Source organism: Pelodiscus sinensis, chromosome 14 (genome assembly GCF_052426305.1).
Source record: "Pelodiscus sinensis isolate ZL-2025 chromosome 14, ASM5242630v1, whole genome shotgun sequence".
In the NCBI taxonomy this organism is placed as follows: domain Eukaryota; kingdom Metazoa; phylum Chordata; order Testudines; family Trionychidae; genus Pelodiscus; species Pelodiscus sinensis.
Window position 1 is genome coordinate 6,815,947 of NC_143065.1, and position 23,610 is coordinate 6,839,556.

General features: G+C 42.3%; 1 protein-coding gene across 3 annotated transcripts in view; it reads right to left on the bottom strand.

Annotated features, from left to right (window-relative positions):
* SKIC8 (SKI8 subunit of superkiller complex) overlaps positions 1-23,610 on the bottom strand; it is a 33,817-nt gene that overhangs the window by 5,999 nt on the left and 4,208 nt on the right. For 2 of the 3 annotated variants that reach the window (XM_075897611.2, XM_006116972.5), the window contains exons 2-11: positions 21,879-21,924; positions 21,769-21,796; positions 20,288-20,393; positions 19,760-19,932; positions 16,365-16,513; positions 14,830-14,923; positions 13,853-13,946; positions 7,473-7,565; positions 5,371-5,449; positions 3,443-3,697 (exon numbers count right to left, since the gene is read on the bottom strand). In XM_075897611.2, coding sequence (XP_075753726.2) covers positions 3,608-3,697; positions 5,371-5,449; positions 7,473-7,565; positions 13,853-13,946; positions 14,830-14,923; positions 16,365-16,513; positions 19,760-19,932; positions 20,288-20,393; positions 21,769-21,796; positions 21,879-21,890 — 918 coding nt within the window. In that variant the 5' untranslated portion in view covers positions 21,891-21,924 and the 3' untranslated portion in view covers positions 3,443-3,607. Of the gene's footprint in view, positions 1-3,442; positions 3,698-5,370; positions 5,450-7,472; positions 7,566-13,852; positions 13,947-14,829; positions 14,924-16,364; positions 16,514-19,759; positions 19,933-20,287; positions 20,394-21,768; positions 21,797-21,878; positions 21,925-23,610 lie in introns of those variants that run through there. The other variant, XM_075897610.2, reaches the window with a different exon arrangement.

The following is a 23,610-nucleotide window of genomic DNA, read 5'->3' on the forward strand; positions in this document are numbered from 1 at the left end:
ATAGGGGAAGTAGAGGTGGGTGACAACCTAGGAAGCAGTGATCATTAGATGGTAGATTTCAGGATCCTGACCAAAGCAAGAAAGGAGAGTATAGCAAAATACACACTCTGAAATTCAGAAAAGCAGACTTTGATTCCCTCAGATAACTGATTGGCAGGGTTCCCTGGGATGCTTACATGAAGGGGAAAAGGAGTCCAGGAAAGCTGGCAGTATTTTAAAGAAGCCTTATGGTACAGAAAGAAACCATCCCAGAGTGATGCAAAAAAAGAAAATATATCAGGTGACCAGGGACACCCTGGGTAAGCTTAAACACAGAAAGGAAGTTTACAAGAAGTGGAAACTTAGACCAATGACTAGGGAGGAGTATAAATATATTGCTCAAGAATGCAGGGGCCTTACCCAGAAGGTGAAAGGGCAATTGGAATTGCAGCTCGCAAGGGATGTGAAAAATAACAAGAAAGGTTTCTACAGGCATGTTAGCAATAAGAGGGTGATCAGAGAGGGTGTTGGGCCATTATTGGATGAGGGAGGTAACCTAGTGAGAGACGATGTGGGAAAAGGTAAAGAACTCAATGCTTTCTTTGCCTGTCTTCTTGGACAAGGTCAGCTCCCACACTAATGCACTAGACAACGCAGTATAGGAAGGAGGTGGACAGCTGTTGGTGGGGAAAAAACAAGTTAGGAACTATTTAGAAAAGCTAAACATGCATTAAATCCGGGCCCATGGATTTGTGTATCAGAGTACTGAGGGAGTTGGCAAATGTCATTGCAGAGTCTTTGGCTATTATCTTTGAAAACTCATGGAAATCGGGAGAAATCCCAGATGACTGGAAAAAGGCAAATGTAGTGTTCATCTTTAAAAAAGGGAAGAAGGACAAGCCAGGGAACTACAGACCAGTCAGCCTTACCTCAGTCCCAGGAAAAATCATGTAGGGGATCCTCAAGGAATCCATTTCAAATCACTTGGAAGAGGGGAAAGGGATCAGAAATAGTCAAGATGGATTCACAAAGGGCAAAGCGTGCCTACACAATCTGATCAGCTTCTATGATGAGGTAACTGGCTCTGTGGATATGGGAAAGTAAGTGGATGTGATACACCTTGGCTGTGTCTAGACTGGCATGTTTTTCCGCAAAATCATCTGCTTTTGCAGAAAAGCGGCCATTGTAGACAGCTGGCAAGTGAATTTCCGCAAAAGCACTGACGATCTCATGTAAGATCCTGTGCTGCTCCTGTTCGGGCAAAAGTCTTTTTCCGAAAAACTTTGCGCAAAAGGGCCGGTATAGACAGCTGAGATTTGTTTTCCGCAAAAAAGCCCCGATCGCGAAAATAGAGATCGGGGCTTTTTTGCGGAAAAGCATGTCTAGATTGGCCACGGATGCTTTTGCGGAAAAGCGTCCTGCCAATCTAGACGCACTTTTCTGAAAATGCTTTTTAATGGAAAACTTTTCTGTTAAAAGCATTTCTGGAAAATCATGCCAGTGTAGACGTAGCCCTTGACTTTAGCAAAGTTTTTGATACAGTCTCCCTCAATATTCTTGCCAGCAAGTTAAGGGAATATGGATTGGATAAATGGACTATAAGATGGATATAAAGCTGGCTAAACTGTCGGGCCTAACAGGTAGTGATCAACAGCTTGATGTCAGGTTGGCAGTCGATTTCTACTGGCGTACCCCAAGGATCTGTTCTAGGACCTGTTTTGTTCAACATCTTTATTAATGACATGTCTAAGGGTTGAATTGCACCCTCAGCAAGTTCGCAGATAACACTAAGCTAGGGGGAAAGGTAGAGATGCTGGAAAGCAGGGATAGGGTCCAGAGTGACCTAGACAGAATAGAGGATTGGGCCAAAACAAATCTGATGAGGTTTAACAAGGATAAGTGCAGAGTCCTACACTTGGGACAGAAGAATCCCAAGCATTGTTACAGGCTGGGGACCAAATGGGTAAGTAGCAGTTCTGTAGAAAAGGACCTGGGGATTACAGCAGATGAGAAGCTGGATATGAGTCAAAAGTATGCCCTTGTAGCCAGAAGGGTTAATGGCATGTTAGGGTATGTTAGGAGGAGCACTGCCAGCAGATCCAAAGAAGTGATTATTTCCCTTTGTTCGGCTTTGATGAGGCCACACCTGGAGTATTATATCCAGTTCTGGGGGGCCCCCTCACTACAAAAAGGATATGGACACATTGGAGAGGGTCCAGCAGAGGGCAACCAAAACGATTAAGGGGCTGGAGCACATGACCTATGAGAAGAGACAGGGATTTTTAGTCTGCGGAAGGGAAGAGTGAGGGGGATTTGATAGCAGCCTTCAACTTCCTGAAGGGAGGTTCCAAAGAGGACAAAGAAAGGCTGTTCACAGTAGTGACGGATGGCAGAACAAGGAGCAATGGTCTCAAATTACAGTGGGAGATGTCTAGGTGGGATATTAAGAAAAACTATTTCACTAGGAGGGTGGTGAAGCACTGGAATGGGTTACCTAGGGATGTGGTGGAATCTCCATCCCTAGTGGTTTATAAGTCTCAGCTTGACAAAGCCCTGGCTGGGTTGATTTAGTTGGGATTGATCCTGTCTTGGGCAGGGGGCTGGACCTGATGACCTTCTGTGGTCTTTTCCAGCTCTCTGATTCTATGATTCTAGGAGGAAGTATGAAATTAAAACTATTTTATAGAAATAGCAAATGATAGCATCAACCATAAAATGCAAGAAGTTAATAGTATTCTTAACATAACCATTCTATATTGGAGGTAGAAATGAAACTCGTAAAACCTACTGCGGTAGAGAAATTTGAAGCTGAAACAATTCAGATGTTGTACACTGATAGCTTATACCTGTCAGGTATCTTATACGAAGAGCATATTTAAAGAGTTTCCTGTAACAGGTTAGCTAAACAGTGATATGAAAGGAAACTTTCCCTTCAAAACTTGCTTTGGCTTTAAAAAAAACAAATACTGAATTTTAACTAGAACACTAAATAAATGTTCTTTGTGCATCTTAGTTCACAGGACCCCATGTTAAGAAATGGGTTAAAACTTTTTACAACTAATGTTTCATTTCCAGTATATAAACTTAGGTTTTGGGATGGGATGAGGGGGTCATTTAAAGTTAACAACCCATGCATAAGTGTGAGAATGTTCCATTTAAATGACCTTGTCTCACATTACAGGACAGTTGGTTAGCAACTAGCATGAAGGTTGCTATCTGACATGGAGAGATGGTATAAAAGCCTGTACTGTTTCCTAAATTGGCTGTGGTTGACAATCAACAATTTGATTCAAATCTATTTATATAGTTCAGAGGCGAGAATAGGGAGGTAGTATAAGTAATTACTTCACATGAGTACACATTTCCAAATGTATACTTTTCTAGAGAGTGCTTAAGTGAAAGTAATTATTTCCTCAATTTAAAAACGTAATGGTCTCTCCTGCTGAATGTAGACACACAAAGATAAAATATGTATAAGGTTTATATATTGATTATTGTATCAATGTAATCCAAAATTTAGCTCAGCATTGTGATAATGCATCATCACATGTTTAAATGGCAATGTACAAGAAGTGCAGTACTCCTGAAAACCTGTAAATAAAAATTAAATACACCTGACACAGCATATTTAAATTGGGCAGTCATAGATATGGATTTCCTGGTCATCTCCAACAGATACAATTTTGGAACCATTTCCATTGTATTTCACTCCCCAGACCTGCAAATAGAAGAATGCAAACAATAATTCATTAAAATTGGTAACAAGTTAAAAATGCTATAGATTTCACATTTTTAGTTGTCACCAAATAGTTTACATGAGTAGTAGAACTGACATATTTAAAGCTATTCCGTCTGTTCTATGGCTTCATCCCTAATATTTATGTTTCAGTTAGGATATGTCTGCACTACCCCCCTAGTTCGAACTAGGGGGGATAATGTAGTCATACGGAGTTGCAAATGAAGCCCGGGATTTGAATTTCTCGGGCTTCATTTGCATGAAGCCGGCCGGCGCCATTTTTAAATGCCGGCTAGTTCGGACTCCGTGCCGCACGGCTAAACGCGGCACGGACTAGCTGGTTCGGATTAGGCTTCCTAATCCGAACTAGCTGTACACCTCATTCCACGAGGTGATAGACTGATGAGATTCGATTTCTCAATCCTGGAGTGTGCCTCTTGATTAGGATTCTAAACAGTATTACTTAGGAAAGGGCAGCCTGGGAGCTCGGAGGGAAAAAAAAAACCAGATTCTAGGATAACAATTCTCAAATACTCTCAAAGCTTTAAAATGTTAGGGCAGTATCCCAAGGCCACTGGTGAAATCCTGGCCCATGCATTTCCATTACAGAATGTAAGAACTACTTATACAAACACTTATGTATGTCTACACTACAAAGTTAATTCGAAATAACAGTAGTTATTTCGAATTAACTTTAATAGCGTCTACACAGGCAAACCGCTATTTCGAAATAAATTCAAAATAGCGGAGTCCTTATTTCGAATTTGGTAAACCTCATTCTACAAGGAGTAACACCAAATTCGAAATAGCTATTTCGAATTAAGTGCTGTGTAGACACTTAATTCGAAATAGGGGGACATTAGGAAAAAATTCTTAACTGTCAGGGTGGTCAAATATTGGAATAAATTGCCAAGGGAGGTGGTGGAATCTCCCTCTCTGGAGATATTTAAGAACAGGTTAGATAGACATCTGTCAGGGATGGAGTAGACGGAGCTTGGTCCTGCCTTGAGGGCGGGGGGCTGGACTCGATGACCTCTCGAGGTCCCTTCCAGTCCTATGATTCTATGAAATGAACTATTTCGAATTAAGTTAATTTGAAATAGCACTGTAGTGTAGACATACCCTTAGTTTGCAGCAAGCAAGGGTTTGACCCCATCATAGCCTGTTTCAAAATTGGAGTAGATTAAAGTGCATTGGGGAACTTCTGGTGTCTGGCAGCAGATTCACATGCCAGCTTGCTGTGAACTAAACATTTGTATGGAAGAGCACTAAGTGACATTTTCATACTTCAGGTTGAACCTCTCTAATCCAGCAGCCCGAGGACCTAACTGGTGTTGAACCAGAGAATTTGCTGACCCACAGGAGGTCAACATTGTCTAGCAGCATTACCAACATTCCATGGCTTACTGGGACCATAGAAGACATTTAGGGGTAAACTAGAGCTAAGTAACAGCACAGAACACAGAACCAGAAATGGTGGCTGTAAACAAAATTTATGGGATCGTCGGAAACATGGCTACCCCCAGGGTAAGTGGACATCCGGCTAACTAAAATCATGACACACATGTTCCTGGACCAGAAGGATTCAATTTCTGGTATAATTCTCATATCCAGTCTTCTTATCTAGATTTACATGTTCTACTTTCTTAATATACCTGATCCTGATGATCAAAGAAGGTATGAACACAGGTTCTTGTTACAGCATCCCAAACTTTCACACTTTTGTCAGAAGAGCTGGAAAATATTTTAGATCAATATCTAAATTAGCAGTAATTTGATTATACTATAAAAATAAAGGCCTGATATCACAGCATAAAAAAAACCCTTAAAATTAAGAGAGAAAGAGAACAAATGAAGATCTACCAGCAGGCTACAGAAACACTGACTCCAATTTGAAATATTTTAACATGAACAGCATGAAAAATAAATGAATATTCTAAACAGCAATCACCAATTTTCTGAAGCAAATTAGCTAAGTAAAGAACAACTGAGGAAACTCACTACTCTGTTCTGTTCCAAAAGTTGATATTACCAAGACATCATTATTTTTACAACTAGCAGATGTACCTGGCATTGCTCGGGTCTGTAACTGAAGTGGGTTTTTTGGTTTTGTGGGGTTTGTTTTTTGGAAAATAAATGAAAAGTGTGCACGCTTTATTTCAATGATTGCATTTTTTTTTAAATGAAGGAGAATAAAGGCTTGAGTGAGGTTCAGGGGCAAGGAAAGGAAGGAGGTGGGTGGTGTAGGGCAGAGGATTGGGAGATGTGGGGGCTCAAGGCTGGAAATGGTGGCCTCAAGGCAGGAGGTCGGGAGGCTCGGGAAAGAAGGTGAGTGTGCAGAAGTCAAGGCAGGTAGGAGGTGCATGACTCAGGGTAAGGGGCTCAGGACAAGGGCCAAGGAAGTGGGCTTCTTGTGGCACAGCTCCAGTGGTAGCTCCTCCCAGGGGGTCGTGACAGTGCTCCCTGGCCAGCGGCTCCTCCCAGGAAAGGGGAATCTGGAGCTGCACATTTGTCAGATAGGGGTTGGGGCTCTGCAGCCTGTCGGGGGGGGAGGGAGCAGCCCCCCGTTTGCTGCTGCCCCCTTGACTTGCAGCCACTTGGGCTGGAGGGTGGGGGAGGGGGAGTTGGGCCTTGCTTGGGGCAGTGGCCAACATGTCCTGCAGCCTGTTTGCGGGGGGTGTCGCTTTGTGGGCTGGCCCCGCCTTCCAACGACCTCTCTGTGGCCTGACGCCCTGCAGCCTGTCTCGGACGGGGGACTAGACTCTAGGGGCTGCCCAGCCTCCCGAGGTCCTCCCCCATGGCCTGCAGGCTGTCTGGGGGGACTGTCCCTTCTCCAGAGGGTCCCCCACACACATCCTACAAGTTGTCTGGGGAGAGGCCAGGCTCTGGGGGCTTCGCCCCACTCCAACTGCCTCCCCTCCAGCAGTCCCTCCAGTGGCCTGTAAGCTCTCTGGGGTGCTGTCCTCTCCTCCAATGGGACCCCCCATATCCTGGGAGGGAAAGTTTGGAGCGGGGGGGCTACTCACTCAGTCTGGAGGCAAGTAAGATGGCAGAGTCCCAGCCCTGTTGGCCACTCTCTTTGTGCTGCAGCTGCTCTCAGTGGTCACTCTCAATATCACGTCACTCTTCTCTGTCACTCCCTTTCACATCCCTCCACTATCTACCCCTTCCCTTTCTATGTTATCAAAACCAGTCTCATTCCTGGCACTTCATGTTTTCCAGAAACATCCAACCCCTGACCATGGCTTAAATTAGGATAAGAGGAAGCTGCATACCAAATTTGGTGGCCCTAGCTCTTACAGTTTGGGAGTAGTTCTTGAACAAATGGACTCAAAAAGAAACTCTAAAAGACAGACAGACAGACTAGTACAATGGGATGAAACATCAAATAATGAGAAGCTAAGCTACGATCATTAACATAAATTAACATTCTGAGAATCAGTATCTTTGCATTTAGTTAAGTACACTTACATGTTACTTTACAAAAATTTAAGGCCAGATACCCTTATTTATATTCAGAAGTATCTCAACTGCACAAGACGACCCATTGATATCAATGGGACTGTCTGTATAAGACACTATTCTATGAATTTAAGGCTATCACAGTCTGGCTCTATTTATAACAGATCTTTTACTCATTAATACAATTTATTAGGTTACACTCTAATTTATATATTATGTGTGGTTCACCTTCATTTATACATGGAAAATTTAAATTTTTGTAGACTTTTATGATGAAACTTAAAATGCTAAATACCTGGAAACAAAATGAGTATCATCTGGACAAAATGCCACATTTAATACCCAAGATCCATGACCACTTAGGGTGCCTGCCAAATTCGCATGTTGTCTGTGTGAGACACAAAAAGTTTAGAGTTAGACACCATTTATAGTAATAATAAAAATATTAACATTGTGTGTGCTAATTCCAGGAAAGAGCTATGCAGCTTGCATTCAATAATATTATGTATTAAGTATAGCTAAAATTCTGAATATAGGCCCAAGTGTCGACCCTACACTTGATCAGAGAGGATGAAGACTTCCTTGATAGAAGGCAGCATTTAATCCTGCAAGCACGGCAGGCGGAGGAGCCAGAGAGGGCAGTATGTGACCAGGAAGACAACTGGCAGCATGTAACTTCTAGAAGGGGGAAAAGAGCAGCACAGGAATCCCCCAATGCTACAGAGGTAAGTAATCGCTTTCAGGCTCTCTCCACAGGCTCTACAGTACCAAATGCTTTGGAAGGGACCTCACAAGGAAGAAAACGGAAGGGAACACCATCTACTGGAAGGCATGGGATGCCTAGTCCTAGGGATGGGGGTTCCACGGCCACCACCCCCAAAAGAAAACGACGGATGGTGGTGGTCGGGTACTCCCTCCTAAGAGGGACTGAGCCATCCATCTGCCGTCCGGACCTGGAATCTCGAAAGGTGTGCTGCTTACCAGGAGCTCGCATTCAGGATGTGACTGAGAGGCTTACCAAACTGATCAAACCTTCAGATCGCTACCCCTTCCTGCTTCTCCACGTGGGAACTAATGATACGGCCAAGAATGACCTTGAGCAGGCTACTGTGGATTATGTAGCACTGGGAAGAAGGATCCAAGAATTCATGGACAAGGTGGGCTCCCGGACAAATGTGCTAAGTGACGCAAGGTGGGATGAAGATGGACAGCCCTTGGTGGGTCAAGAACAGGTTAGGAACTATTTAGAAAAGCTAAACATACACAAATCCATGGGTCCGGACTTAATGCATCTGAGGGTACTGAGGCAGTTGGCAAATGTCATTGAGGAGCCTTTGGCTATTATCATTGAAAAGTTGTGGAGATCAGGAGAAATCCCAGATGAATGGAAAAAGGCAAATGTAGTGCCCATATTCAAAAAAGGGAAGAAGGACAATCCAGGGAACTATAGGCCGGTCAGTCTTACCTGGGTTCCTATACAAATCATGGAAGGGATCCTTAAGGAATCCATTTTGAGGCACTTGGAAAAGAGGAAAGTGATTAGGAATAGTCAGCATGGATTCACAAAGGGAAAGTTGTGCCTGACTAATCTGATTAGCTTCTATGGTGAGGTAACTGGCTCTGTGGACATGGGAAAGTCAGTGGATGTTATATACCTTGACTTTAGCAAGGCTTTTGATACGGTCTCCCACAATATTTTTGCCAGCAAGTGAAAGGAATGTGGATTGGATAAATGGACGGTAAGATGGATAAAAAGATGGCTAGAAGGCTGGGCCCAGCGGATAGTGATTAACAGCTCGATGTCAAGATGGCGGTCGGTTTCTAGCAGAGTGTTCCAAAGTTCGGTTCTTGGACTGTGTGACAGGGCATTTGCCCTGCACTGGCCCTTTAAGGGCAAACCTCAGCCTGAAGCAGGGCCGGGGAGTTTAGCCCCAGCTGAGCCTGTAGTAGTTCATTAGGGCCCAGCTGGGAGCTATAACAGAGGGCAGGGCTGGGGAGGCCAGGAGGGAGCTCTGGCCAGCAAGTCTCCAGACTGCAGGGCTTGAAGGAAGACCCGATGAAGGAACAACTACCCCTGGAAGGGGGGCTCAGAGACGGACTTGGGCACTGCCGGAGGGCAGTGTGGCGAAGAGGACGCCGCGGCCCGGAGTAAAGAGGGGAAACACCACCTCAGAGAAGGCACCATACCCGCCGAGGGAGCCAATTCCTGAGGACAGACGGCAGGGGGGCTACGGTTGGTGAGTGAACCCCCTCACAGACTGGTTTTGTTCAATATCTTTATTAATGACCTGGATGAGGGGATGGATTGCACCCTCAGCAAGTTTGCGGATGACACTAAGCTAGGGGGAGAGGTAGATACGCTGGAGGGCAGAGATAGGGTCCAGAGTGACTGAGACAAATTGGAGGATTGGGCCACAAGAATCTGATGAGATTCAACAAGGACAAGTGTAGAGTCCTGCACTTGGGACGGAAGAATCCCAAGCATTGTTACAGGCTGGGGACCAACCAGCTAAGTAGTAGTTCTGCAGAAAAGGACCTGGGGGTTACAGTGGATGAGAAGCTAGATATGAGTCAACAGTGTGCCCTTGTAGCCAAGAAGGCTAATGGCATATTAGGTTGCATTAAGAGGAGCATTGCCAGCAGATCCAGAGATGTCATTATTCCCCTTTATTCGGCTTTGGTGAGGCCACATCTGGAGTACTGTGTCCAGTTCTGGGCCCCCCACTACAAAAAGGATGTGGATGCATTGGAGAGGGTCCAGCGGAGGGCAACCAAAATGATTAGGGGGCTGGACCATATGACCTATGAGGAGAGGCTGAGGGACTTGGGTCTGTTTAGTCTGCAGAAGGCAAAGAGTGAGGGGGGATTTGATAGCAGCCTTCAACTTCCTGAAGGGAGGTTCCAAAGAGAATGAAAAGAGGCTGTTCTCAGTAGTGACAGATGGCAGAACAAGGAGCAATGGTCTCAAGTTGTGGGGGGAGAGGTCCAGGTTGGATATTAGGGAAAACTATTTCACTAGGAGGGTAATGAAGCACTGGAATGGGTTACCTAGGGAAGTAGTGGAGTCTCCATCCCTAGAGTCTCGGCTTGACAAAAGCCCTGGCCGGATTGATTTAGTTGGGATCGGTCCTGCCTAGAGCAGGGGGCTGGACTTGATGACCTTCTGAGGTCTCTTCCAGCTCTGTGGTTCTATGATTCTATGAATAGAATGGCTACTTTTTATTTCTGGATGCTTGAGTACAATTAAGATGCATTACTGTTGTACTTTTACTCAAGTAGTTTTCCAGACTTTTACTTAATTACATTTTTTTCAAAAGCGGCGAGGAGTCCTGTGGCACAGACCCACTTCATGCTCCAACACTTCTGTGGCACCTTATAGACTAACAGGACTCCTCGCCGCTTTTGCAGATTCAGACTAACACGGCTACCCCTCTGATTTTTTTCAAAGTAGCAGCCCTTTTCCTCAAGTAACTTTTTTGGCTACTTTTTCTACCACTAGTTTTTAGAAAATTGCTAAATGCTCTTTGGATTCCTATCCTGCCACTTTTCCTGGTAAGCATAGATATAAAAGCACTGTAGAAGCAATTCAATCTGAAAAACAGTTAGTACATTATACACTTGACACACTCTTATTTTCATCAGAGTGCTATGTATACACTTCCTTATTCTTTGTTAGAGATTGGGACTTACATGAAAAGTTACCTGGTTGCTCTCAATTCAGATAGAAATTCTGATGATTATCTTCATTGCTATTTGTCTGTACAGTGGCTAGCACTATAAAATCCTGATCCATGACTTATGTTCTTACAAGCTCCCTTAAGACAAATAAATAATGGTAGGCTAGAAAAGGATCTTGAAGAAATTACAGGAGTGGGTTTTGCCTCAGTTATTGAAGGGATTAATCTATTCTTTACTCAAGTGTTTTGTAACTTGGAGATACATTTGGATTCTTGATTGTTTCAACAACCTTAGGGAAAAAAATCTCTCGTTTTTTATCTTAGCACTTGCAATCTTTAATTTTGGATCTGGACCTTTCCACAGTAATCCAGGACTATCATTTCTAGAGTCAATTGTTGCAAGATTCATCATGTCAAACCAATCTGACAGCTTTCTTTGATAGGATAGCAAACTTTGTAGCTAAGGGAGAAGCAGTGGATGTGGTATACCGAGAATTTCAAAGACATTTACTACAGCCTCGCATGACCTTCTTATCAATAAACTAGGGAAATGCAACTTAGATGGGTCTACTATAAGGTGGATGGATAACTGTTATCAGAGAGTAGTTATTAATGGTTCACAATTATGCTGGAAGGGCATAACAAGTGGGGTTCCACAGGAGTCTGTTTTGGGACTGATTCCATTCAATATCTTCATCAATGATTTAGATGATGGTATAGAGAGTGCAATTATTAAGTTTGCAGAGGACACCAAGCTGGGAAGGGTTGCAAGTGCTTTGGAGGATAGGGTCAAAATTAACAATAATCGGAACAAACTAGAGAAATGGTCTGAGGTAAATAGGATGAAGTTTAATAAGGACAAATGCAAAGGACTCCACTTACGAAGGAACAATCAGTTTCACACATATAGAATGGGAAGCGACGGTCTAGGAAGGAGTACTACAGAAAGCAATCTAGGGGTCATAGTGTACTACAAGCTAAATATGAGCCAACAGTGTGACGCTGTTGCAAAAAAAGCAACAAAAATGAATAAAGGTCTAGAAAACATGAGCTATAAGGGAAAACTTAAAGAACTCTGCTTGTTTAGTTTAGAAAAGAGAAGACTGAGGGAAGACATGATAGCAGTTTTCAAGTATCTAAAAGGGTGTTATAAAGAGAAGGGGAAAAAATTGTTCTCCTTGGTTTCTGAGGATAGGACAAGAAACAATGGGTTTAAACTGCAGCAAGGGAGATTTAGGTTCGACATTAGGAAGAACTTCCTGTCAGGATGGTTAAACACTGGAATAAATTGTATAGGGAAGTTGTGGAATCTCCATCACTGAAGATATTTAAGAGCAGGTTAGACAGACACCTGTTAGGGATGATCTAGAGTAGACAGTGCGGGCAGGGGCCTAGACTCTATGAGCTTTTGAAGTCCCTTCCAGTTCTATGATTCCTTCTATAGAGATATACTTTCAGCAGCTACAGTGAATAAAAAATACAGCAGCCCACCCATTAGGTGATGTTAGTTGACGAAACCCTGTTATGCTAGTTATCAAATACGTGCACTAATTTTCTATTCATATCAGGCTATAGATCAGGCCTGTTAAGATGTGGCCCATGAGCTGGATCCAACCCATTAAGCTACCAGATCTGGTCCACGGCCACCCCGTTAGGACCCTCAGGCATAGAGCAGCCCCATGCCACTTTAAGCAACTAGCTGATCCCTGTAGCTCTGCTCTGGGCACTGTGTGAGACTTCACATGCTAGGGAGGGGGCAGCACAATTTCTCAGCTCCTACTGGCTGGCCAATAAGTCCTGAAAGATTGCACTGGGGGTAGGGACAACGCACGAAGCTCCGCCCGCCCTCTCCCCAGTGCCTTGAGCAGAGAGCCATAGGGAGCAGACAGCCAGTTTGAGCGGTCTGGGGCTGCTGGCAGGCAGCTACCTAAGTAGGTGCCTCCCAGCCAGAGCCTACCTCTGGCACCCACCCCCTCTTGGCTCCAGGTCACCACCAAAACTCTCTATAACCCCTCCTCTCCGAGGTCACAGCTTCCTCCCAGACCCTGCACCCCCTCCTACGGTCCCTTCCTAGGCCACAATTCTCTCCTGCACCCATACTCTCTCCTGGACTCTACGCTCCAATACACTGCCCCAGATCACAATCTCTTCCTTCACCCAAACTCCCTCTCAAACCCCATGCCCTCTCCTGCACTCCAGTCACCTACCCTGAGCCCCCTTCTGCAGCCAACCTCTATACCAGACCTTGAACCTGCTCCATAGAAAAATGCAGACCGTGACCACTTCCCAAAATCTTAAAGTGGCCCCCTCATCAAAATTATTGCCCACTCCTGCTGTAGATCAAGGCACTGACTTTAGGTTCTAAAGATCTTGGGGGTTTAGATAATAGTTATTTGACACAAAACCTCTCCCCACTGAAGATAATAATCAGGTGCTTGAACTAACAAGGCCTAGGATTGGAGCATAAAATACTTCTGACTTAGATTGCAAATGGTAGGTAGTGGTTTTGAGAAAAAGAACAAAAGACTGGAGGAAATCAAAGAAAGCCCAGACAGCAGGAAGACCATATTGCCGCAGAGAGTCATAAAAGGCAGGAGCAATAGGGAGAGAGCCCCAGGCTTCAGTGGAGTGTGAGAACAAAGAATGAATGAGGGAAGGATATCTTGGGCATGAAGCAGAAACTCAAAGGTGGACCGAAAAAATATGCAGAATAAGAATGCAGCTGATAGGTTTACTGAAATACCAACTATGGTGAGTGGGCATCAATTTTCTGAGCCAGGTCTGACATCCACCCCTGCACCTTTTAAAAAGAGTCCAAGTTCACAGGACTTAGGGTTTTCGAGTTTAAAATATAGGATAAATTTTGAAAATTAGGTATTTGACTACCCTGTTAAATATAATTCCATACAGCAGAATATTTGGTTTGTTCTGGAAAATTATAACCTCTTAGAATATTAGTTTTACATCACATGTGTCTTATGAAAGAAAAACAACTTACACATCATAGATTTTGATATATCCATCATCTGAAGCTGTAACAAGTAGCTGGGAATCTGGAGAAAATGTAAGTGAGCGAATAGGCATTGCATGGCCTGAAATTCAAAATAGACATGGTTGATTTGTAAATACACTATCATTGGTAAGAAGAATATTAAAGAGCATTTATACTAGGATAATATCTTCCTTTTAAAAAAGCGACAGAAAGCAAGGAGATACTTTTCAATTTACCATATCTGAACAATTGTTAAGCTCCTCATTCTTAGGCTACTTCCTCCTTTGCCTCCCAAAACTCTTCTTAATACAGTCGGTGTAAGTGCATCAGCAATCTGGAGGATTCAGATTAATCTCCCTCAAGGCAGAGCATTTTCTCTTCCACACAGGGACTATCACATTTTTATAGCTATGGATCTTAGAAGAACTACAGAAAAAAATCAGCACCATGGCATCTGAAGTCATATGCTCTGCGTATCATTTATCTTTAAATATAGTCTTAGACAACATGTTAAAAAAAAACTAAAAAGAATTTTGCATGAATGAATGAATCTCTTCATCCCTGTTAGAGTGTTGCAATGTAATATAACAAGAGGGAAAATGTTCCATTCCTCTAGTCCTGGGAACTGATTTTTTATAGCAATACAAGCAGGGAGGGGTGGGTAGGAGGAGTAACATAGCACTGACAGACCAGCTTCATTTGCTAGCACTGGTTAAACTGTGATTTGTTCGGAAGAATCTAGTTAAGCATAAATGGCTATGCACTGGAAGATATATCCATGGTGCATGCTTAGGATTTACAAGTGGATCCCTCACATAGTTCGTATTTAGAACCATAAGAACGATGGTGCCAAAATCAAAGCACAGATATACTTGAACTTGCTTGGAGACTTATCCATCTGTGTAAGCTTGCAAGTGAACCTTCAAACTAACCTGACAGAACTAAAGCTATATCTTACACACTGCAAACATTCCAAGACTTACCTTCTAGCGTATGCAGAAGTTTTCCAGTTGCAATATCAAAAATATTGATGATGCCATCTATTGCTCCACTGGCTAAATATTTTCCATCTGGGCTCTATAACAATACACCAATTCAATTTTATAACTACTCTTATTACACATTTTATAACTACTCTTATTTGGAAACAGAAGAATAGGGAAGACAAAGTAACATCAAAACAATCTGCAATATTTGGTATGGTAGGCTCAGAAAAAAATCCGAAGACCTCAGATTGAAAATCATAATAAGCACATGATCAAGAGCAGGAGTGACTTTTCCAGACAATAAAAGAATCAGCCAGACAGACATCATGCAGTGTGAAAACTATCATATAGCATTCATTCACATGTAAAACAACGGGGGATTTTTTATTGTAATAGTTTACAGTCAATAGTGGGTGTCTCCTAGGAAGTTGTTTAAACTTACTGTACCTCAGTTTTGCCAACGATAAAGTTACCTCCTAAAGTGGAATTCTGAGATTGAATTGGTACCTGTAATGGCCCGATATTCTTGCTGGAAGAGTAAGAGCATTTATAGAAAGCTTGTATTGCTTTTGAGGCTGGTCCAATTCATCAGTGAAGCTGGAGCAAAGGACCATTATTCAACAGGAAAGGCCAATGACAATTATAGGCAGAAATAAAATGCTTGCTTTAGAAACAGGCGTTGGCAAAATATATCCAACAACTGGATTTGGACCACCAAACATTTTCCTCTTGCCCTCCATGACCCCTAGCCCAGTCTGCTTGCCTGCCATGGCCCCGGTCACACTGCTCCTAGAAGTGCCAAAGCTGAAGGCTGCTGGCAAGTATTTCTGTGTCCCACCAAAGGGATGCAAAAGGGCAGCAGGTCTTCATACACTGCCCCCCGCACCATCCTCACACCTTCCACTTGCCAGAAACTGGCCAGTAGGCACTGTAAAGGTGGTATTTGTGGGCATTCACAATGTGTGTGGAGACCCACTGTTCCTCTGTTCAAAGGACATGGAGAGACACGCTTGCCAGCAGCAGCCAGCAACTCTAAAAGGCACGGGCCTACTATGCATGCAGGCAGCCTAGGAGTGTCCCGCTGCATTGGCAGGTGGGAACCACCTATACTGGTAAGCATCTCCTAGCCAGAACCAGCATCTGGCATTCCCTCCTGCACACCAACCCCTGCCCCAGATCACAACCCCCTCCTGTGTCCAACTCTCTCACAAATCTCCCCCACATCCCTACCCCAAGTAAGAATTCCCTCCTGCACCCAGACTCCCTCCCAGAGCCTGCACCCCAATTCCTGCTCCAACTCCATCACAGACTCCATACTCCCTCCTTAACATAACAGAAAAGTGCACCCTGTAACCACTTATCAAAATTCTTGGAGTGGCCTCTCCCTGCAAAAACTATCGTATACCCCTGTTTAGCAGGTTACCGTGTAAGAGCGAATAGGCAGGTAGGAAGTCTGTGGTTTTTTTTTTTAAATAAAGGTTTCTGTTAAGGTTGTGAATACAGTATTAGAAAATGAGTGATTAAGTTCTTACGTATGCAATGCTAAGGATGAATTTCCCTCTAGTGTCCAGAGAATATTCCTTTTTTCCACTTTCTACACCAAAAATGTTTACTTTTCCCACATGACTTCCTGTTGCAAGATACTGGGAATCTGGTGAAAAGGCCAATGACCAGGCATCAACTGTACAAAAAGGAAAAAAAAATATTTGGTATACTTAATATCTGTTCACAGGTAATTTTTTACTCTACACTTCAGCCACAAAAGTTAAATTCACACCAAGCTAACAATCAATGCTTAAGGTGTTTGTTTTTCAACATAATCACACATAACATTTTCCAGGAAGATCTTGGCCTCCCCTCTTGAAAGCAGAACACTAATTCTGTTAAATAATATTAGCAATCACTGCCTTTAAAAAACAAAAATCCCCTTATTTGCTTGAATTGCCTTTGTAAGAAGCAGCACTGACGTAGCAACAGAGATGGAAAGCACGTACAGCAGAAGGGAAGAGTGCACAGCAGATCATTCATTGAAATAGAATTACATAGTGACTTTTACAGTTATCTACTTAGCATGGTGATGTGTCTCTCACAGATGAATAATATATGTGCACAGTCATTCACTCTCCGACCCTGTCAGGTTGGTCTACCAACATTCTTTATTTTAATATTTAACTCCTTTAGTTCAAATCTTGTGCTCTCAAAATTGGAATGCAATGCTTATAAAGGTTCATCTAGACCAGAAATGGGGAAACTTTTTTGGGTCTGGGGCTGCTGACCCACAGTAAAATCTGTCAGGAGTCGCACACAAGTGAGAAGCCCCTGAATGAGAAGAAGAAAGACACTCCTCACATTCTCCTTGCATGCCAGAGCTTAGGGGTAGATTTTGTGTGCTCCAGCCCTGCAGGTGAGTGGCTGGGAGGCTGGAGCGCCAGCACAGGCTCCCAAATAATGAGCCTCAGGGGCCAGATCCAGGCAAACTGGGGGCCACATCCAGCCCCTGGGCCTGAGGTTTCCCACCCCTGATTTAGATCTTATTTGTTTTGATTTGCACCATTGGACGTAGATAGGCATTCCAAAAACAAGCACCCTCTGCATGGTACTGAGTTTCAAAGTGCACCTGCAAAAAACCTGGGCACTTTTCAGTATACAAATCTTAGCCATCATTTTGTATTTGAATAGGGTTTTGGGGATTTTTTAGTCACCACTAGACTTTCTGATTACTACACCTAAAAAGTAACTGAATTCTATTTTGCCTTATGATTCCTCAACAAAAAGTTGAATTTTAGTGCAATTCAGAACTTTAATGAGGCACTAAGTAATGCCCACAGGATTACATGAAGGCCTTGTCACCATCCAGAAGTTGTTCTAGTTTAACTAAAATCAGTTTTTAAATAGACTGCTATCAGGGCAAACCTAAATAGACAAACATCAATTTAACACTAGCTTATACCAATATAGTGTGAATTGAATTGGTAAAGTGTATGCAAGTGAATGCCCATCAATTCCATATCATTATTTTGCAAAAGGAAGGAAACCATTGTGTCACTATGAAAGAGCTAAATTACTCCTAGGTAATGTATTAGGTCTCTACTGTACTGTATAAAAGGGTGGATAAAAATCAATTATTTAAATTCAATCGGATATTTTATTTTTTTTAAATAAAAATACTAAACTTCTAATTTAAAATTAACAGTTGCAATTAAATCTCAACACAAGTATGGTACACCTACACTTACAGCCTCACAAAAAATGAATTCATAGGTCTAGTCCAGGAGTGGACAAGAGAGCCTCTGGAGTTCATATCCAGCCCACTAAGCTGGCTGATCTTGCCCGTGGCCGCCCTACCACTCCCCTACCCCCAAACCGAGGCCTGGGGACGGAGGAGCACACAAAATCTCCCCCCACCAGGGGTGTGTGGCAAAGAAGGGAACCACCAGCTGTTCTCTCTAGACTTTACAAGACGGGGGCGAGAGACTTTGCGTGCTCCTAAACTCTCAGGCCCCGATTGGCCTGTGAGCCTGTGAAGTCTCCTCCAGCCACCATGGGCGCGCGACACCTAGAGTGAACCGCTAGCTGTTAAAAACCTCTCTAGGTGCCAAGGGGATGGGAAGCAAAGACATTGTGCACTTCCTCCAATCCCAGGCCAATCAGGGTCTGTGAGCAGGGGAGCACAGAAAGCGTCCTGGCCCTGCCCCTTCCTCCCAAGGCCCCATCCCTTCAGGGGTGGCCCAGGGCCAATTCAGAAATTTGTGCCCACCCCTGCTCTAGTCTGTCCAGCCTAACTACCAGCTCTTGCTTCTTGAAAGTTCTTGGCTTTCAATTTCTGTTTCTCAGCAGAATAACATGTGCAAAGAAAGACACAAGCTGGATAGGGTTGATTTTTGTCCTGTGCTTAAGTGGCATTGGACCTGGGCCAAAATAGCAGAGAAGTTAGTTAAGGCGTTGTCTTAAAGACAAAGAAACAATATATAGGAAAGGATGAAAGCAGTATAGAAAGGAACCATGGAAAAAAATGGGAAGACATTATTCAACTCACACACAGCTTCCTATATTTTTCCATACTTTTGCCACAGAATAACTGTCATGGCTTCTGGGTGTAAAGAGAGACCTTATTTGGGAATATGTTGAAGAAATTCATTCCTTGGTTACAAAAGAAAAAAAGGAAAACATGTCAAGTGTAAGCAGTGAAAGAAGAAGATGCAGGTCCTAGTTGCAAGAATGAAACATCAAAGGAAAACTGCTTATTGGGAGAAAAGAATGTGGAGGAAGATGTGGATATGGCTGAGTGAATCAACTGGTAAGTAACTTAAATAATTCACTTTGCGACACATCATTCTTCAAAACTCTCTCTTTGACTTTTAGTATAAATGTGATATGGCAAGTAAATCCCCAAGTTGTTTGCTATATTGGATGTTGCTAGAACAAAAAGTTTAGCTTCACTAACCCTTATGGCTTGTTTAATTAGTTAACTAGGCTTAGAATCTATCACTTAAGTATGCAATACAGAAAGCTGCAGTAAGAGAAATCTAGAGTTGCCAGTTGCCACTGAGTGTAATTTTCTTATTTTATATTACCTAATACACCCTTATCTTGGGTCATCATGGCCACAAACCATAATGGTGATGCTGTAAAAATCTATTCCCTATTCTACTTCAGCATAACTCAGCTTTCCGAAGGGAACCCCATCCTATACCTGTTTTTTGAGAAAACAAATGTGCCAGTGAGTTCACTGGGATTTACTCCAAAATTAAGTGCATTCTAAGCATAGTCTTAGCTTTTTTGGTAACTTGATTTAAATCTGTAATTTTTTGGGGGGGTGATTTAAATCAATTATTTACAATTGCTTCGATTTAAATCAATCCATCCTGCTGTATAAATACAAACATTGCAGAGATTATAAATAACCAAATTAGCACCAATATCTTACCAGGACCAGCATCTATGGACTTGATCTGTTTGCCAGTTTCTAAATCCCAAAGACGAATATGAGCATCTAGGGAACTGGATGCTGCAATGGTACCTGTATGACTGATATCTACTGATACCACACCCAGTTGATGGCCCTCTAAAGTCCATTGTAGATCTAATTTTTCATCGGTCCTTTTGTTAAAAACACAAACAAAAACAAACTAAGTAAGAGTCATTTCAGCTATTGCGCCCACCTCCAGCTCTCCCCCTCTTTTTTTTAAGCACTTCTTACCTTTTGCATAGCAAAAGGGGATAAATGACTGCAGGTCAGTGAAAGCAGACAGTTTGTGCATAGCAATACTCAACTTTTTTTCAGTTTGTTTCCCCAGCCCTCGCCCCCATTTTAGCAAAGCAATGTGCTCTGCTACTCACTGTGCATCTGATATTTTGGGAGATAAAGGACAGAATGTTATAAACAAGTGTGGAAAGACACTGTTTTTCCAATTGTTAATCAATTTAATCAATGTTTATCAAATCCCTCACTTACCATTTCCAGACCTTCACTAAATCATCTAAAGATCCAGAGATTACCGTTTCAGAACCATCTCTTTTATTCTTTCCCCATGCAACTGACCAGATAGCATCATCATGTGCTAGAAAAGAGCACAAATATTAGAAAGAAAACAACAATGTTTCTTGGAATCAAGTAGGCATGTTTACCCACAGAAGTTGTTTAATCTTACTTCATGATTTTAGGTAAGAAAAAAAGCACCAATTAATATGCAGAATTAACAGTACCTTCCTTTCTCACCTATAATTCTTATGAAAAAAAAAAACTTAAAAAACAAACACATGGTTCTATAGCACCTTAGAGACTAACAAAAATGTAGATGGTATCATGAGCTTTCAGTTAGGCTATGTCTACACAGCCGCACAGAACATAATTCGTGTCTACACAGCAAACAGTTATTTCAACATAATGCTGAAAAAATGTCGAGCTGGAGGACTGCTTTCTCTGACTCCTGTAACCCTCATTTTATGAGGAGTAAGAGAAAGTATGCTCTAACTAGGACTTCCTTCTGTGTAGAAAGCACCAAAAGCCGAAATAAGCTATTTCGACTTAAGCTATGCAATTGACGTAGCTCAAGTTATGTAGCTTATTTCAGCTTTAGCCCTGCTGTGTAGACATGCCCTTACAGACTAAAACGGCTACCCCACTGTGACAATTTTTATGTCATACTGAGAACATATCCATGAAATAGAAAAAACAGAATGTAAAGTTGTTAGCAAGCATAGTTTCTGACAACAGCAGTCATAATAGACTTCTCTACACAGTCTAATCCATGTAGCCAGCTGGACCTAAATTCTGCAGCAAAGTTTCTGGAAATTCTGTGTCAGGTTCAGATAACTTAAAAAAACAAAAACCAGGGAGATTTATTAAAAACAATTAGATTCAAAAACAAAAATCAGTATCATTTTCGTTGTTATAAATCTAGGGAGACAGTAAATCAAACGTGATGCAGATGTTTGTATTCACAATTCATAATTACAACAGAAAAGCTGTCAGGGAAGAAATTTGTGGTGTCTAGTACTGTCACTCATCCAACCACAGGAGATTGCTGCAAGATTTTGTGGCACATACTGTAGAATCCACATAATCCAGGTGGCCATGGTCATAGTAAGCAACCTAATAGATCATGGGCTTGCCTATGAATCCACGCATTCGCAAGTACACCTTAAACAGCCTACCAAAAAATAACTTCAATTGGAAATGTCCTCATATAGCCTGAAACACAGGCCACTGAAGTCAACAGGAGTTCCTTTGTTGACTTTGGAGTGCTTCTGACCATGCCCATGCCCATGCAGCATTATATCACATTTTATTTACTATGATCACTTACATTTTAGACTCAGTGAGAATGCAATGCGAAACATCTCATAAATCTGTTAGTGCTCATTTTATATCATCCAAAGTAGTAAATATTTTAGGTAAGAAAAATTAACAGCACAATGTTAATATCTCCTTACCTTGTTCTTGCTTGAAGAGAATACTGTACTGAAATTAAAATGAACATTAATGTTACAGAAACAGTCAAGTCAAACTAGAAAAACTAGTTTAATTATTTCTGTGTATTTACCTGTGTGGTCATTTCTTTATATAAACTAAATATGCATAGAAATATTCTGGAAACAAAAAAAAAAAATAGGTTCAGAAGTAAGAATTCATACAAATCCTTATAAAACAGTTTACCCTTCCCCTTTGTTCCCCCAGGTTTACTACACAGGAACAAAATAAAAGGGCAGAAGTACTATTTAACCTTTCAAAGCATGACTTGCCACTGAGACCTCTCTGGGATTCAAGTAGCGTGAGCAATAAGAAGCCTCTAGTAGTCATATCATATTCTGATATGCAATGAGACACTATTTTTCTAAGGCCACAATCCTGCATCAGGATCCACTATCATATTCTTCTACACCTATGGTATCCTAATTAAATCAATGTGACTTTGTACAGGTTCATGACAATCGAAGTGGACTGATTTATATCACAAAAAAATGTGATTTGAATCAAGTTTACCATTGATACTTCTTTACGTATTTCTTCAAACAACAGTGCAAAGCTGATTACTAAAACTGTTAATTTACAACTTGGTACAGGATTTTACATAATCTAAGCAGGAATATTTCCTAAAAATGTTTAGATAATAAAAATCAAGTTAAGTTAGGAAATAGAATAGGATACTCATTATCTATGGCGTGCTGCAGACGCATTAGGAATAGTAAGAACTTAAATCATGAACGGAAACACAATTACACTTATATTATTAAACTAAATCTTAAATGTTGCATAAATGTTTCACATTTGCATTTGAGCAGTCTCCTGAGTTGCCGGCTGACAGCTTTCCTTAAACTTTTTTATATTTTAAAATTTTATTAACTCTACCAGACATCCTCAGAATACTAAAAATATGGTGTCCTTAAAACGTCTACAGATAGCTCTCATCTTCCCCACTCCACTGTCATTTTGATGCAGATCTGATTCCAAGTTACCAAAAAAGCTAGAGTGCACGCTGTGCACTTAATTTTGGAGTAAGCTCCAAAGAAAACATGTATAGGATGGGGTTCCTTTGGGAGAGATGAGTTATGTTGAAGTAGAATAGAGAATAGACTTATGGCATCACCATTATGGTCTGTGACCATGATGTTCCAAAGTAAGAGGCATGTATATTATATGTAATATAAAATAAGAAAATGACAGTGGCAACTAACAACTCTATATTTTTCTTACTGCAGCTTTCTGTACATGGGTGATAAGATTCTAACCCAGGGGTGGGCAATAATTTTTGATGGGGGGGGGCACACAAAGATTTTGGAAAATGGTCAAGGGACGCACTCTTCCAGGATATTAATGGAGGAATTCCAGGGTCTGGGATGGAGGTTGGGTGGAAAGGAGAGCTTGGGAAAAGGGATTGGGGTACAGGAAGAAGAATGGGGTTTGGAAGGCAGTTTAGGTGAAGGGGGCAGTTGTGACCTAGGGATGCAGGATTCTGGGATGTGATCTGGGGCAGGAGATTGGGGTGCCAGATCTGTGAGGAGGTATGGGTACAGGAGGGGGCAGAGGGTTTGCAGGTATGTGAAGGGGGGGCAGAGGGTTGGGGAAAGGAGAGGCGGGAGTGCCAGAGGCAGGCTATGACTGGGAGGAGCATACTAGCAGAAACCTGAGGCAAACTGTTTGCTGAAGGCTGCTTACTCCTCCGTGTGGCTCTTCTCCAGGCATGAGAGGAAGGGGGTCAAGGAGGAAGGGAGAAAGTTTCCTACACTGCCTCTGTTCCCAGCAAAAATTCCCAGTTCCTATTGGCCGGAAACTGA